At 42.9% G+C, this 17266-nt stretch overlaps 1 protein-coding gene across 2 annotated transcripts in view; it reads right to left on the bottom strand.

Annotated features, from left to right (window-relative positions):
- The window catches only part of FAM120A (family with sequence similarity 120 member A), a 115793-nt gene that overhangs the window by 17112 nt on the left and 81415 nt on the right, over positions 1–17266 (bottom strand). For both annotated transcript variants that reach the window (XM_065901533.1, XM_065901534.1), the window contains exons 11-12: positions 8855–9104; positions 1897–2011 (exon numbers count right to left, since the gene is read on the bottom strand). In XM_065901533.1, coding sequence (XP_065757605.1) covers positions 1897–2011; positions 8855–9104 — 365 coding nt within the window. The remainder of the gene's footprint in view (positions 1–1896; positions 2012–8854; positions 9105–17266) is intronic.

The raw sequence follows: 17266 nt of genomic DNA, 5'->3' as shown, positions 1-17266 counted from the left end.
GTTCTCAATCTGATAACTGAGAGGATCACTGATCTTAAAAAACAAAGCAAAACAAAACACCCCAACTATATCTCCCCCCAATGAATGCTGTTATTTTCCCTTTCAGCTCTTTCAGAATTTATGGTGCTCGTGAATGAAGCACTAATGATGCAGGCTGTCCTTGGTGAAAGGAACATAGACCTCCAGACCAGCAAGACCCAAAGGGATAGTGGTGGGCTTGAAGTAACTGCACATAAAATGGGTCTTTCTAAACACAGCTCTAGAAATGCCTGGCTTTAGATGAAGAATCAGGAGAAAATCATGAAAGCACTAAGACCTCAAAAGAACCAAAATGAAAGCTTAGAGTGTGACTGTCGTTCAAAAGTTATATCCTATGTGTTGATCCAAAAATGAAAAGGATATGGGAGAAGATGAACTTTGAGTAAAAGCAAGTTGATGGTGAATAAGGCTTGGTGGGCATACCTGATACCTGGCGGTCTGATTTTCAGAACTGGGATGTCAATACTGATGTAATAATCTAAATAAGAGAAACAGGAAGTAGAGGTAGAGGGATGGCACCACACTCTAGTAAAAGTATTTACAACACCCCTGAGCACAGTCTGCTGATGAAGATGGTGGTGATGGCACCACACTCTGGGATACAGGACGCAGAGCCTGCACTTAGTACCAGCCTCTCAGGGGACACCCGGCCAAACAATCTAGAACGAAAACTTAAATTCAAAACCATTAAAAAAAAAAAATGTCTGTCTAACAGAAAAGTTTAAACTACAAAGTAAAGAATATAATTTGAGATAGACTCTCCTAAGTTTGGCTGTCTTTAGTTTAGCTTGTTTCAAAGTCATCAGAAGCCTAAGGTGATCACAAATGACATGGGCTCCACACAGTTGAGGGTCAACACTGGATTACTGAATTTAACTCCATAATTTAGGGGCAACCACAGATTTATTGCGCCCCAACAGCAGAATACTGAAAACCCATCACATGAGCCTCAAACTCTTCTGCAGGGAAAGAACGCCTTCATAGAGAATGGTAAAAAGATCTAAAAGTGAAGGCAATTTTGTCAAAAGAGATTACTTGATTACAAATTAAATTTTGTAAAAAAAAAAAAACAAACAAACAAAAAACACAAACCACAACAAAAAAAATCAAACCAATGGCAAAGAAAAAACCAAAACCCTGCACATTAAAAAGAAAAGGCGGATCCACTAATTTAGCTAACTTTGAAGTCTTGAACTTTCTAAAATTTAGTGTAGACATTAGAAAGCAAGTGCAGCCACATGAACACAGTGACCAATAAAAGTGCACTGAAAAGATAAGCACACCAAAAAATCAGGTGACAAAATGGACAAAACTAATACTGCCAAAACAATCAAAGGAAAAAAAGAATACTAGAAGGGAAAATTAAAAGCAATACGATGTTAAATGCTGACTAAAAGGGCACAGGAATGATGACATAACATTGTTCTTCAAGTGGTTTTTTACAAGGGATTTATAATACCAGGAGGGCAAAGACTACTTTTTTTTTTTTTTTAGAGAAAACGAATGTTGTATTTAGGAATAATAGAACGAAATAAGAAAAAGAATCCTGGCCAGATGTTAGTAAATTCTTAGGACTAAGCCCTCCCAGGGTTTGGGATCCCCACCTGAAATAAAAGGCAAGTTTACTTCCTGATGTGAAAAACAAGAATAAACACCCACTGGTAAACAAGGGAAAAATCTTTATCGCACAAAAGTAGACTTGACTGTTTCTATAACCGGGAAGGAAATCCCTTTTGCCCTGAAGGCTCTCAAGTTCACGTCATTAGTATTACTAGTTTAGTGCACTGAGTGACTGCTCGATGAGCCATGACTCCGAAACAAGACCTCCCAAAACAAAGAATGAGGTTTGCAGATTACCTTGAGCTCCTGCAGCTGATCAGGCTCATAGAGTTTGGGGGACAGCGCCTGAGCCAGGAAGGCATCCAGCTCCTGGCGACGCAGTATCCGTGCTCCAGGCCACTGCACCATATACCTACAGGGGGCAGAGAGAGAGGGTCTGGTGTCAGGATGGAGCGGTCACCAGTCACACACACAACCTGGTGTTCCGGTTCTAGGGAGAGTCAGGGTGATGCAAACCAAGGAGGCCTAGACGGATTTCTTAGCCAGCTTTCTCATCCAGCTTTTCACTGGATGATGTCAGTTACAAATGGAAACCTAATCATTAGCTGGGCTCATCAGAATGTTTGATTCTAGAATAATTTAAAATAGCACGCTAAATAAGAACACACTGCAAACCAGCTGGTGATTTTTTTTTGATACAACTTATATATTTTTCTGACGGGTTTAAACTCTGAAAATATATGTTAAGCACCAATTTATATGATTTATCTATTTTAATTCAACACAGGGTACCTGGGAGGCAGGCCCTAAGTCCAAATAAGCAAGATTTACCTCCTGATGAAGAGTTAAGTCTTGTGTAAACCACCTGCACGGAAGGGGCTCTGGTGATGGCAGGTGAATGCCCTGCAGTGGAATAGGAAGTGATAGCAGGGACAATAAAGCTTCAGGCTTCAGAACCGGCACCTGAAGAACTAGTGCCTGCAATCCCTGGGGTCAGTGCAGACTTACTGGGGCCACCCTGGTGTGAGCACCTAAAGGGAAATCAATTTCTAAATCTTCAAACTTCCATTTGTACCATCTGCCTGAGAACAGCCAGGTGTCCATAGTCCCTTTCTCTACGGATCACTTCCCCTTTACTCACCTTGCCACTCAGCACTAGCCCAGTGGCAACCTCCAGAGCACTAGGTAAAGGCACAACCCCAAACAGTATTTGGGTGTGAGAGAGTGAGGAGCCAGCCATTAAGAACTTCATCATAAGTCTCACTGCATATCCAATGGTTCCTAAGTCTACATTCAGCAAACTTGAGGGATGACCTAATCAAGTTGCCAGCTGATCCTGCCAAATAACTCCTGGTGATCCCTATTTGATCTCTGGCAAATAGTTTAAAAGTAGTCTGGAGAACTGTGATATGCCTAACAAAGCTCTTTTCCAGGACTGTCTGCTGAGAAAGGTTTCTCAGTGCTTAAAATTTAAGTTGAGAAAAATTAGGATCAGAGTTAGTGCAGATCCTTCTCTCATTTCGGTAATAATTAATATTCATCCACAGGAACGTAAACATAAAAGGGGAAGAAGGAAGTTCTATCCAAATGATTAAGAGGAGTATCTTCAGTAAAAGTCCCAATAGAAAAACCAATGTGCTCGCTGGTGCCAGGCGCTAGTCTGAGTATTTACACACAACTGATTCCTTAAGTGGTCACAGCCACTCTGAGGCAGGAACCTTTACTGTCCCATTATAGAGATGGTGCAGCGGAGGCACAGAGCTTATGTACTTCATGGTCAAATCATGCAGTAAAAGCAGAAAGGAAATGCAATTTCAAGGTAAACAAAGTGGGTGTTAAATCTCTATGGTATTTAGATTCGATCAGATATACTTAGAAGTGTGATGTAAAAGTTTTATTTCATTAAACTGTCAACACTTACAAAGATAAAAATAATACCCTATGCAATTGGTTGAGTGCCAAACAACTTAAACAAAAGTCTTACTGAGTTTTAACCAGAGTTTGATGCAAGAAACAGTAAATCTGAAGAAAGCCTCCCTATTTCTCTCTGAAAAAAATTATTGTGGAAAGATTGTCCTCAATATAAAATGTTCTTTGCCTAAGTATCCATATTATGCATCCCTTTTATTTCTTAAAAACTGTGGTAAAATACACACAACATCTGAGCAGCTAACACTTCAAAATACACATAACAAAAAATCTAGCATTTTAATCATTTTTAAATGGACAGTGCAACAGCATTAGATATATTCACTGTATTCCAACAGACATCCCCCACCATCCATCACTACAACTCTTTTCATCCTGCAAACACTAATTCCCCTCTTCATCCCCTAGCCCTAAGGCTAGATGTTTCTTTAAATATTACAATTCAGGAAAAGACTGTTTCATGGACAGGTTCTTTTTCTCAAGTTCTTTCCTGGTTTTCCCGGCAGCAAAGACTCTCAGCACTCAGTTTAGCTGTAATAGAAAGTCTTTTGGGTTAGTGGTGGTTTAGTCACTAAGTCGTGTCCAACTCTTTGCGACCCCATGCACTGTAGCCCGCCAGGCTCCTCTGTCCATGGGATTTCCCAGGCAAGAATACTGGAGTGGGTTGCCATTTCCTTCTTCACGGGATCTCCCGAGCCAGGAGATCAAACCTGGGTCTCCTGCATGGCAGGCAGATTCTTTACCAACTTAGCTACGAGAGAATCCCAATACCTACCATTTCCTCCATCTGACTTTCTATTTACATTTGAACAAAGTTAACCTTCATCTCTTTTTCAATTCAAGTCCTCAGAAGGACCTTCTGTATATAGAAAGAGCATGATGTGTGTTCCTAAAGATATGCATATACACAGAGAGACGAACGTGGACAGTACCACTGGCGCTGCAGTGAACAAACGCTGACCCTTGGTAATCTCCTGTGTCCACACCATCCTTATCTGTGCACTGATAGCGTCTTCAATCTCTTTATGTTTCTCAGTTTTCTCCAGACACTCTTTTCCATGTCTTCCTCCTGGGCCAGGCTTTAAGTTTTCTACCACTGGAGTCTGAGGGTATCTGAGTTCACTGATAGTCACCTCTCCTCTCACTGCCCTTTAGAAGCACGGAAGCGGGGCTAGAAGCAGGTCTCCAAGTCACTTGGTGGACAGAACCAACGTGGTCTGCCTCTGACTGGCACAGCTGGGCAGCTGAACCCTGGCTATGCTCCTGGGGGTGTTGCAACAAGCCGCACTTGTTTGGGGGGCTCAAACCCTCTATCTGCCTTACTGAATTCATTAACTTCCTCCAGAAAGTAACTCAGTTTGTCTTCTCAGAAGCTCTCTTGGATGAGGACCTTGTCTGTCTGGTCTCAGCTGCCCCCCAGGAAGGCTGCTTTCTGTGTCACCCTGGACACGTGCTTCGCCCTCACACTGAACCTCTGCTCAGATGCTGGCCCCTCCTTGGCGACACTACAAGGATTCGAGAGATTTGCTATCATTCTCTCCCTTTCTGATTGCTCTGTTCATTCGTTCACTTATTTATGGCTATGCTGGGTCTTCACTGCTGCACACTGGCTTTCTCTGGTTGTGGCTCGCCAGCTTCTCCCTGCATCAGTATCTCTTGTTGCGGGGTCCAGGCTCCAGGGCGCGTAGGCTTCAGAAGTGGTGGCACACAGGCTCAGCATTTGCTGTGAATGGGACTAGCTACCGCAAGGCAGGCAGGATCCTCCCAGACCAGGAATGGAATCTGTGCCCCTTGCATGGGCAGGGAATTCTTAACCACTGCACCACCAGTGAAGTCCTGATTGCTCTTGCAATGTCACATTTGCAACATATGTAACATATGGGTGCTGACATCACTAGTGAAAGCACAGAGAAGATCACCACCTCCTGGCTAGGTTATGCCTGCCCCAAAGGCAGAAGTGGAACCTCATCACGAAATAACATCAGCAAATCTAGACTGAGGAAAAGTCTACCCAGAGATTGACCAACTGCACCCAGGGGCTGGCTGACTGTTTTGAAACACAATTTCCTGGAACAGCCACAACCATTAGTTCACATGTTGTCTAAAAGACATGATCTCCAGATCCTTGATCTACAAAACACACCAGTGTTTACTCTTCAGAAACATCTCTGCATCAACCCAAAGAAACCTGAGAAGCTTGGAGGAGACAAGGCACCTGAACACAAGAACAAGGCAAGATTTCATTACTAATAAAAGATGTTACTGTGATAACAAGAAAAATCTGAGTATCTGTAGATGAGATGTATCAGTATTTTTCTGATTTTGAGGATGTCCTTTTTTTTTTAAAAGGAAACAAAGAGATTAGAGATAAAGGGGGTATCAAACTCACAGCTTCCATTCAAGGGATTCTAGACAAACACCCAGGAGAGAAGAGGAGAAAGCCACTGCAGTAAAAATTTAATATGTGGGGAAACTGGGTGAAAAATAGCCACCAACTCTTTGTACTAATTTTGCAATTTCAAGTTTAAAATTATGTTAAAAAAAAGAAAAGATTAAGGAAGGGAAGAGCCTTTGGGATGACAGCCTGGTCTTGTGGCTGCTGACATTTGCCCAGCCCAGCCATCAAGGCCAAGGGTCACGCTGCATGGCCTCCAACAGGGCCTTACCATATCGGGGACACGGAAGCTGCCCTTTGATGCCCCTCCTTCAACCTCAGCAGATTGCTATCACACAGCTGCAGTTTCTCCAGAGAAAGACCACTGGGCCCATGGGCCCTAGACTATAGCCTGTCCTTGGCAAGCCCTTGGAGACACACACCAACCTTCTTACTCATTTGCACCTGCCCCTGCCTCCACCCCCATGCCCTTCATTCCACATTCTTAGCAGGCCATACCCACCAATCGAACAGGCCATGCAGGGTAAACTCCTTTACCTGCTTGTCCCTGTGGCCCAAAACACTACTGAAAGTAGAATAAATTCTCTTCACAGAGATGGACTGATGTCCTGACCCAAAATCCTGAGACCTGTCCCACAAGCCACTCTCTCTCATCTCTTCCCAACCAGTCCCTCCTCCTCAGGATCTGAAACTCTGTGAGTCTTACCAAGTGGGAAACTCCATGGCTTCAAGCCCACACTGCACACAACAGTCTCTGCACAACCAAGCAAGCCTTCTGGCTTCCACCCAAGTAGCAAGTATGAGGGAACCTGTGCTGCACTCACGGAAGCTTCTTGAGATGAGCACGGGAGGAGGTTCCATCAAGCTCAAGATTACTCATTGCATTTATTAACCTTTTCAAGTTCTAAAATGAGTATTTTTTTATAAACAACCATAAAACAAACAAATGGGAACCAGGACAATCCTGAAATCATGACTTTCCAAAGTTCATCTGAACAGTGCCTAAAAGAGACAGAGCTATTTCTGGAGTAATAGCCAAGGAAATCAGGAGGACTGAGCCAAAGAGTGGGGTCTGATCACTGTCCAGTTTGCACTTGTTAGGTATCCCAGTACCCCATGAGGTCCAGTGAATGGACAGATAAGACGTGAAGGCACCACAATCCCAAGCATCATGAAATACTTTGAGCACTGTGCAAGCATCAACAGAGGCTGTCCTGCACTAACACATGGCTGCTTCTGGCCAAGGGGCAACCAAACAAGCCTCAAGTGCCACACACATCGTTCTTACTCAGGGCCCAATGGGACCTTCAAGCCAGGCATACAGTAGACAGTTAGCTGTCTACCCAACAGATTAAATGCCACACATCATTTTTAACTTGGAAGAGAGAAACGTAAAGTAACCAAATTCACTACTGCTATTTGATCTTTGAGTAACCCAAAGTCTTAATGTTTTGGCTAATATAAAATGAATTCCATCAGAGGAAATCAGAAGATTCTAAAACCAAAATGAAAAAATTAGTCTTTCCCACTAGGCCAATCCTCAATGGAGATAAAGATAAGAAACCTATATTCCATGCTATATTGCTGTTGTCATTTAGTTGTTAAGTCATGTCTGACTTTTTTGCAACCCCATGGACCATATCCTGCCAGGCTCCTCTGTCCAGGGAATTTTCCAGGCAAGAATACTGGAGTGGATTGAGATTTCCGACTCCAAGGGATCCTCCTGACCCACGGACTGAACCTGCATCTCCTGTGTCTTCCTCACTGGCAGGTGGATTCTTTACCACTGGCACCACCTGGGAAGCTCAACAGAGTTGCTTTTGCATTGGCCGAGAATTGAACCCAGGCCTCCCGCACAGCAGACGAGAATTCTACCACTGAGTTACTCCAAAAACCAACAGTTTCCACCCAGGCGTTTGTGGCCCATTGGCTGATAAGAGTCTGGAAGAACACAGTGCACATATCTGGGTTTTTAACCTTCTCTCCAAGGCAGGAGTCAACCCCTTAGAGACGGCAGGTTCCAGGGCAGGGCAGACACAGGATGAACCTGGGCATCCTATGGTGCCAGAAAGCAAGGACATGCTGGAGGGGGGTGGGGGGGACAGAGGACATAGGAGCCACTTAACAAGATCCCAAGGCCTGAGCTGGAACAAGCTGAACAACCAAATAACAAGGTTGTATCAGGTTATAACCCTAGAAAGAGAGATAACCATAAGTCCATACTGATCTACATATGATTAAATAAATGAAGGAGGGGAGGGTGGGATGCTTCGAAAGAGCAGTATGTATATTATCTGTGGTGAAACAGACCACCAGCCCAGGTGGGAGGCATGAGTCAAGTGCTCGGGCCTGTTGGGCTGGAGGGATCCAGAGGAATCGGGTGGAGAGGGAGGTGGGATGGGAGACCGGGATGGGGAATTCGTGTAGCTCTATGGCTGATTCATATCAATGCATGACAAAACCCACTGAAAAATAAAAAAATGAATTAAAAAATAAATAAATAAATAAATAAATAAATAAATGAAGGAGGAAGAAGAGACACATTTTACCAAAGAAAACTTACTAATATATAAACATATATTATAGTCCCAAAATAGTCTTCAAAAGCTTTAACATTTAAAGGATAAACTGTTTAAAAATCATTATGATATCTACATAAAATACAGGTTCATCAAATGTTACCTATTCTATAAATACACTATATAGCATCAGCTTAAACTCATGTTGTATTTACATGGCCTATGTTTCTATAATATACGAAAATATTAGATGAGGACAAATTTAACTGACAACCTGATTCATCTGGAATAGCCCCAGGTGAATCTGGGGTACTGTACTGTAACTTCACACAGGACACTTCTTTGAGAGGCATCTGTACAAGCGCCTGCTGGAGAACATGCAGTGGCTGAAGAGGCGGCCAGCGGCACCTACCGTAGGACGCAGCACAGCACCGTGAGATGAGTGGGCACACTGGCTGGATTGAGCATGGCTGGTGTGTCTGACCTCATGCAGGCCAGGAAGGCCCTCATTCTGCGGTTCTTGTCCTCCACCGCCTTCCCCAGCCACAGTCTCTTCAGATTGGGGCAGGTCCATTCCCTGAAGGCAAGAGCTTCCACCAATTCCGGGGTTTGCGGCGATTTCCCTTTGTAAGCTGCCCACTCTTTAATAATCACTGGTGAAACTACAGAAAGGAAAATGAGAGAACCATTTATGCCCTATCTTAGCTACTTTAAGCCCCACAAAAACAGCTCTAGTAATTACAGTATGAAGATGTCACTTCTTGGGTAACAATGCATTCTCTCATTAGTAAGCCATCAGTCATCAATCCTCAGCTCTAAAATATTTTGTTTTCTACTCTATGCACTTCAGTGACTCATTCAGAATTTCAGTCAGACCATAAATTTTTTCTCAACCAAAGATTCCCACTAGTATGTATAAATCAAGGATGTTAGACAAAATTTGCTTTAATAGTATAAATCCATTAATAGTTTTAGTAATAACAATGGGTACAACTTATACATATTTTGTGATCATCATAGAAATCATGGAAAATCCAATTTAGATAGCTGATCTTTTTCTCCATGTTTTTACTAATTAGATCTGAGAAATAATTTGCACTTGGTAGCCACTTTACTTAAGCATCTCCTACTGTAACAAGTATAACTGTTAAACTCCATAAATAACTTTTTATCCACAGTGGTTTTACGACTATTAGCAGGAATTAATTCTGGAAATACAAACATGCACATTTCTCAACAAGATTCCCAAATAACTTAAGGGAAAAACGGTGATGGGGAAAGGACAACAATGGAGATAAAGCACACCGCACAGACGTATGTTAAAACTTCACCCCAGAGTGCACTGACATAAACAGTCAGATGGTAAAACGTGGGTGTGCATTTTGTAACAAATAGCTTACTTTGGTCAATAAACATGAGAGCTGAAGAAGGGCCACATGGAGACCCCCATCCTCCCCTCACAGGGCTGACAGCAGGTACAGAAGCCAGGATGGTGCTATGATTCTAATGCGATCTTGGACACGTCAATTCTATCCAAATAACCATACCCCCTTCCTGGGCTCATTTTCCTTAAAGTAACACCTGAGGCAAACTGAAGACTATGAAGAACCCAAATCCCGACAAAATTAAATGATTAACTGGCTCATCTCCAGCTCCACACCAAGTCTAGACAATCATCTCTTCCAATGTCATGAAGAATTTTAGGAGTTAGATACTTGGATAGGCACGATTGTTAGCAACAGGAAAAGCAAGCTTTGCATAATCAACCCCAGTCAAGTCAGGTGGGAGTATGCTGCAGAGGTGCTCCATGACCAGCCATTCTGCAGGGACCCCAACCCCTAGAAGCAGGCTGCTTGAACAGGGGTGCAAAATCAAGACAGTTTCTGAAAATTCTTTTATAAAAAAGTAACTGTTTTGTCATTGAGAAAATCCCTTTAAATCACATTTGAGTATCTTAGTGTTTAAATGTTTAAAAAAATTCTAAACTTAGAAGGTTTAAAGTCCATCGAGTCAAAACAGAGAGACACATGTATAAATAAATACATGCATCTTTAAATTTATCTATATTTTAGGTGCCAGACACAAACTCGTAAGGTCCCTACTGTCCAGCAGACCCTGTCCTTGGACTCACAATCTAGCCACCCACCCCCATTCCTGCTGAACTCCAGCGCACACCGCTCCATAGATTGCCACCTGTATGCAGACGGTAGGCGTCACCAACACAATGCCCTCCTAGGTGCAGTACACCCCACCTCCCTTTGTTCCAACTACATTCACAGAGGCTGGCACGCTGTCAGCTCCAAGAAAACAAGTGAAAGGAGGTTACAAGATAAGCTGTTAACCAGTACACTGCATTTCCAGTCAGTCCACAGTTTATTTTCATGCCCCCCCCCACAGTAAAAATGAATAAATCTATTTCTTCCATGTAGCATCTTCATTTTGGTGACAAAGATTTATTTAATGGAACTAATTATATCTTATCTTTGACTGTTAATGTGGGTTAATAACCTAGTTATCTAAGGTCTCTCAGGTTCTTCCCCCAAAATACACACACACACACGCACACACACACATGCATGCACACAAACAATGCCTAAGCTTACTGCATCTTAAAAAACTCAGTTTATAATGCCAGGGTCTCCTTTGAGTTTTCTCAACAGAAGCATTCTTATTAAAACTATATTTATCTATTTATATCTTTCCCCTATGTCATCTCTGCTCTTGCGTCTCTTTAATAATTTTTAGCTATCATTTTATTGTTTTCATTCTAGAAATAAATTTTTGGTTGAGGATTTTCATTCTCAAGGTAAAAAGGCTTAGACCTATATATACTTTACTTCAAACCCTACACTAAAGTGAAGTGGAGGTCAGAGATGCCAACAATCCCTTCACAAGTTCTCCTGAGTGTTCCCTGAAGCTGCCCTAGACAGTTGTTTACACCAGTTGGGGCTCCAAGTGTGCCTGAATTTACCTGGCCTGATGCTGTGTGCTCAGAGCCTATTCAGTCTGCAAAGGCTACAGATGAGCTCACACCTGTGCCTGAGAACTGCTACCTAATACTCACCTGGCCATCCCTCCCACATCCTGGTAAACGGACTTCCTCAGTACATGCAGGGGAGACTGTAACTGTAAAGAAGTATTAGATATAAGAGCTTCCTCTTATATTCTAAGCATTTTTGTTGCTATCTGCACTATTCATGACTAGAATGTTCAGGTCTAATTTGGGAGATACATGTTCTCAGAGAAAATAAATGTGCAGTAACAAAAAAGCTTTGTTCCGAAAGCAAAGATGCACTGATTTGCTTTATTTTTTACATGTATCTGTTTTTAAACTGAATACTTGGAGATCTTTTGTGTACACCATCACTTTAGAACTCTGGAAACTTTGGCCACTCACCCAACAGATATTTATTGAGCACCTACTATGGAGTGGGTGAGGTTGGAAAAGTACCCAGGGCTCAGATGTCAACCACCATGTGCCTGTGTGAAAATAAGGGTCTTCCTAAATTCTGAGGCTTGGGTCCCTCACTTCCCTTGCCCCAGCACAGCCCTAGAACCAGACACTAAACAAGGGAGGCCAACAACTCACTCTGTCGCACAGTCCAGTTGAGGAGACGCAAAGACACCTTGCACCTCTGTTACGTGCTTACAACTATGTGAGGTCAACTTATGTTTATAGGCTCATGATATTAGATTAATTAAAGGTTAGTGTTTTACAAATGAATGAATTCCAAGGGACATCCCATTTTCAGGTAGACACACAGCAGCCTCTGTGTTGTAAGTTCATCCAGTGGGGTGGCTGATGCACACAGGGTACCTTCTCTCCCTCTGGCCCTGCGCTTCTTCCCAAGTTGCTGCTGCCCACTGTTTTACTCCCTGAACTCTCCCAAAGCTCACAGGGATAAGCCGATGCAAAGCAGCCAGCTAATAGCATGTAATCTGGGATCTCATCATTTTTGCAAAAAAAAAAAAAAAGTTAGACAGGGATTATCCAAGTGGTATGGGACAGCTGGATTATGGGAACACTCTGTGTGCAGACAAGAGCACTGGGGTATAAAACCCTCTCTGTGAAGGCACCATTTTAGAAAGACATGTTCATGCCTCCTTGTTAAAACAAGAATAAGAGAATTCCTGCTGCTGCTGCTGCTGCTAAGTCACTTCAGTCATGTCCAACTTTGTGTGATCCCATAGATGGCAGCCCACCAGGCTCCCCCGTCCCTGGGATTCTCCAGGCAAGAACACTGGAGTGGGTTGCCATTTCCTTCTCCAATGTGTGAAAGTGAAAAGTGAAAGTGAAGTCGCTCAGTTGTGTCCGACTCTTAGCGACCCCATGGACCGCAGCCTACCAGGCTCATCTATCCATGGGATTTTCCAGGCAAGAGTGCTGGAGTGGGGTGCCATTGCCTTCTCCGAATCCCAGAGGTCAGCTAATCTAGCTACTGTACATGAATAAATCTTCATGTATCACCATCAATAAAGATTTGTTTTGTCTTTTCTACTGACAGGAAAAACTCAGGATTTCAAGTGGACTACCTTGAAAAATTTGAACATGAGGTTGTCTTCCCTACCTGAAACTAAACTGAATTTTTACACTGGCAAAAAGCAACTCCAGGGTACCAGTTTTCTGTTACTACCAGCGGCTAAATTTATAACACAGTTTCTTTGCTGGAAGCACCTCTTCAAAATACAATTTCAAGACATAAAATACTGCTGAAGACTTAAGCTGTTAGTAGAAACCCAATGCGTTCCATCAGTTGTTAATCTTCTATTTTCACATTCATACATATGACAACCAGCTATCTCAGGAGTCGGTTATAATACTGATTTTGGGATCCATCCCAGGCCAGGAATAATGAACATGTTTCATTTTGTGAGCCTACTTCAACTGACCGGTAGTGGCTGCCTACAGTGCCATACAATGAATTATGTCTCTAAGCTCATTCCAGAGCACCATGAGCGGTGAGATTTATAGCATGCACACAATATGGTTAGAAGATAAGGAAAAAGGTAGGTACAAACAACCTCCGAGGCTAGCGCCAACTGGACCTTTGGTCTGGGTCTGTGCAGTGTGTATCTGGGGAGAAGCCACCGTTTTACTCCCTGAGCTCTTCTGGAGTTAGAGGAAAACACACACACACAATAAATAAAAACAAAACTTCAACTCCTTCATATCAGAGTTTTATCACAAACGGGAAAACGGGCACAACGACAGCTGGTCTATCCTTCTTATGGGAAAACTGCCGGTTAACTTCCAAGCACCTCTGTGGGCAGGCTGGGGGTCCAACTAGCCCCTCATTTCCTCATGCTGACACGTGTGAGTACCCTACACGATTCTGCAAAGTAAAAGACTATGAACTTTCTCCTTAAACTTTTTATATCTGAGGCTGGGAGTATCTTACAGTCCACAAACATATACACGCTCAGTTGGCCACAGGGCAGGTAGTTACATGGTGTTACACAGTGTTACAGACACTTGCTAACACTATTCCTAGACTTCAGTTTCCCCATTTACGTCATTCCTACTGTATTAGAAACTCCGAAGTTCAAGGACATAAACATTAATCCAAAAGAGTACCATCAAACAATTCCTGTCAGACAACACTGCTCTTCCCACAGATGTCTCTCGAGCTCAGCCACTCAAAGTTCTGCAAGGAAAAAGCAGTTTGCTAATGCTACTCCTGAAAAGCTTTGAGGAACAAAAAAATTCAGATTAACATACAAACAGCCTTCACAGAATCGTAAGAAAAATGTTTATGACAACCAATTTTCACACATATGAAAACAGCACACTAATATTGGTCATGTTAAAGTATTGTTTTATAATGTGATTCACAATGAACAAATTATTTTCAATCAGCAATCCCAATGACTTGGCACTAACAAAATTTCTAAAGCAAATTGGATCAGTAGTGGTGGGGGGAATCAATGTGTTCCTTTTGGCTTTTCTTGACAGTCTAGAAGAAGAGAATAAATATAGGGAAATACAAATGTAGTATTGTGTGATTAGTCATTCAGTCATGTTTGTTTCTTTGCAATCCTTTGAACTGTATCTGCCAGGATCCCCTGTCCATGGGATTTTTCAGGCAAGAATACTGGAGTGGTTCCCATTTCCTTCTCCAAGGGATCTTCCTCACCCAGGGATCAAGCCAGCATCTCCTGTCTCTTGCAGGCAGATTCTTTACCTGCTGAGTGATCGGGAAGCCCTAAATATAGTACGAGTATAGGAAATCTAAGCATAGTATATAAACTTGCTATTGGGGGGGGGGGGAGGGGGCAACACCATATTGCTTGTGGGATCTTAGTTCCCAGGCTAGGGGTCAAACCCTTGCCCCTTGCAGTGGAGATCTAACTATTGGACTGCCAAGGAATTCCCAAGCCTGTTTTTTTCTCTTCAACTATAGCTGAGGTAACTCATCATCCTGTAATCTTTGTAGTACCAGATCCCTTTCTTCTGGTCCTTCCCATTCATCGCTGGGGAGTACCTGAGTGGCTGAGGAGCATCCCCAGGAAGAAGAAGAGTAACTACGGTACTAAAGGTCAGAGCTGCTTCCAGGGCAGAAGTGCCTGTGAGGAGCAGCCACGTCACCTGGATCTCACGCATACAGGCCTGGAGGCCAGGGCCAGCTCAGACCAGGTGCCTGGCTCCAGGCCCGGCCCCTATTGCAGCAGCTGTAGATAGCTAGCTCCCTGGGTCCATCTCTCCCCAGAGCAACTGCCACCATCACCATTCAGCCCATATGGGTGAGACTGTTTGTGGTGGGTCAACAGTCTGCTCCTTGACCCACTGGTAGGACCGCAAATTCCACAACAGTGACTTCAGTAGCATTCTCCCACAATAAACAAGTATTCTTATTACTCTCCTAAAAGCAAAATGATAGAACCTGGAAATGGACAGGGAAGAACAGAAAAATAAACTGCCAGCATGTAATTCAATATGATTTTCAAAGGCTGAAATTTTTTTTTCCCCTTATGTTTGTATTTCTTCTAAATTATTTTTGGAATTGTCAAATGATGATGAATAAGCTGAATGTTTCATATCATCTAATCTTAATTTTTTTAATAACTTATTCTTCAATAAGAAGAAAATTGCTTTACAATGTTGTGTTGCTTTCTGCCATACAACAACGCAGCTCAGTCATAATTGTATACATATCACCTCCCACCTGAGCCCTCCTTCCCTCCCCTCACCCCACCATTCTAGATCACTGCAGAGAGCCAGGCTGGGCTTCCTGGTTACATAGCAACTTCTCACCACCTATCTATTTTACACGTGATAGAGTATATATGTCAAGACTACTTTCTCCATTCGTCCCACTCTCTCCCTTTCCCACTGTGTCCACAAGTCCATTTTCTCTAGATGGCTGAGATTTTTTAAGGATTTGACTGCAGATATCCTACTTTAGCCATATTTTAAAAAAATGGAACTTTGGTAAGTTATATGAATATTTATTGTAGATTATAAACATTTTATCATATGACTTAATCAAGAGAAATAATTCCAAATGGATACAGTGTCTTACATCTAATGGGAGCCAAGTATTTTTAAACAACCCTATTGGCTTCAATATGCCCTTTGACTAGTTCTGACAACAAATCCCTCCTGAGAAAATTCTTGATTGCCACAGTGACCACACCAAGAACATGCATCTGTATGCATAGCATTTTGAAACCATGTTAGATCAAAACCCTCACATTCAGAAGTAGCTACATCACCCACATGAGTAGGAGGGTTTACCTGGAACCCACACAGCTCAGATTTGGCTACCAAAGTGGAAGGCAAAGGCAGCAGGCACGTGGAGAACAAATTTGTCCCAAGGACCTTATGGTGCACTTTCATGTGCAAAGTGCCACTGATTTTAAAATTTCATCTACATATGGTCTATGAATAAGTGTAGGTAAAACAAGATTTCAAATATTATCAACCAAGAACTCCTGAGAAACTGCACAAGGTTAGTCTCTCTGGCATGATCAGACATTGTTATTTCCCCATCTCATCCAGATCATAAAGAAGCTACAATATTTTCTTCATAAAATAGTCACTTAGTAGATGTTTCAGGTATGGAAACCTAAACCAGTGGCATTGTAAGAGTCAGTGTTTTCCACTGGCCCAAAGTAACAGAGCAACGATAAATGACTATGTGCCATCCTTGAAAAGAAGTCAGTGAAGTGGGGAGGGGAGCAGAGGCAGGAGGAAAGGAAACAGACATGCATGCCAAATTCTCTTTGAAGTTATGGCTTTCTCCCACTCACCGACCCTTCCCCCATCCACCTCACACTGGGATACTTTCCTCCTTTCTTTTGTATTCCCTGGGCCTCCCAGCCTCCAAATGAGGTCAAGAGACCTCCATCCAGAGCCTCTAAGAGCTCATTTGAGTCACCTCAGACTTTTCCACCCTTCTCCTCTTGATCATGCCATTCCCCATGCCCTCCAGCCTTAGCCAGAACTGACCTGCCATAGGCAGGCCGACCGAGTCATTTCTCTGTGAGAGCTGCACTGGGCCCTATGGTGTGGTTTGTACATTCAGCTCTTTACCACAGTTTGCCTCCCTCTTGCTTATGTTTAGAGGATGCTAATCTATTTAGTAAATACTCTCCCCTGGCTTCTGCTTCCCCTATTGTCTAAAAGGCCAGCCTCTCCCAGGCCAGTAAGACACCTGTATCAACTAGGTACAAATCCACTGATGAGGGAGTGGAGCACGCAAGGTGCTGCCAGCTGTGTGTTTCACAGTGTTTTAAAGTCACAGACCATCAGCAGGACGAAGAGACCAAGACTCTTACTTCCCAAGAGCGCCTGGCACCTGCAGCTCACCTGTGACAGAGAACT

This window comes from Muntiacus reevesi, chromosome 10 (genome assembly GCF_963930625.1).
Source record: "Muntiacus reevesi chromosome 10, mMunRee1.1, whole genome shotgun sequence".
Classification (NCBI taxonomy): Eukaryota; Metazoa; Chordata; class Mammalia; order Artiodactyla; family Cervidae; genus Muntiacus; species Muntiacus reevesi.
Note: the sequence above shows the minus strand (reverse complement) of the source record. Positions and strands in the feature narration are given on the sequence as shown.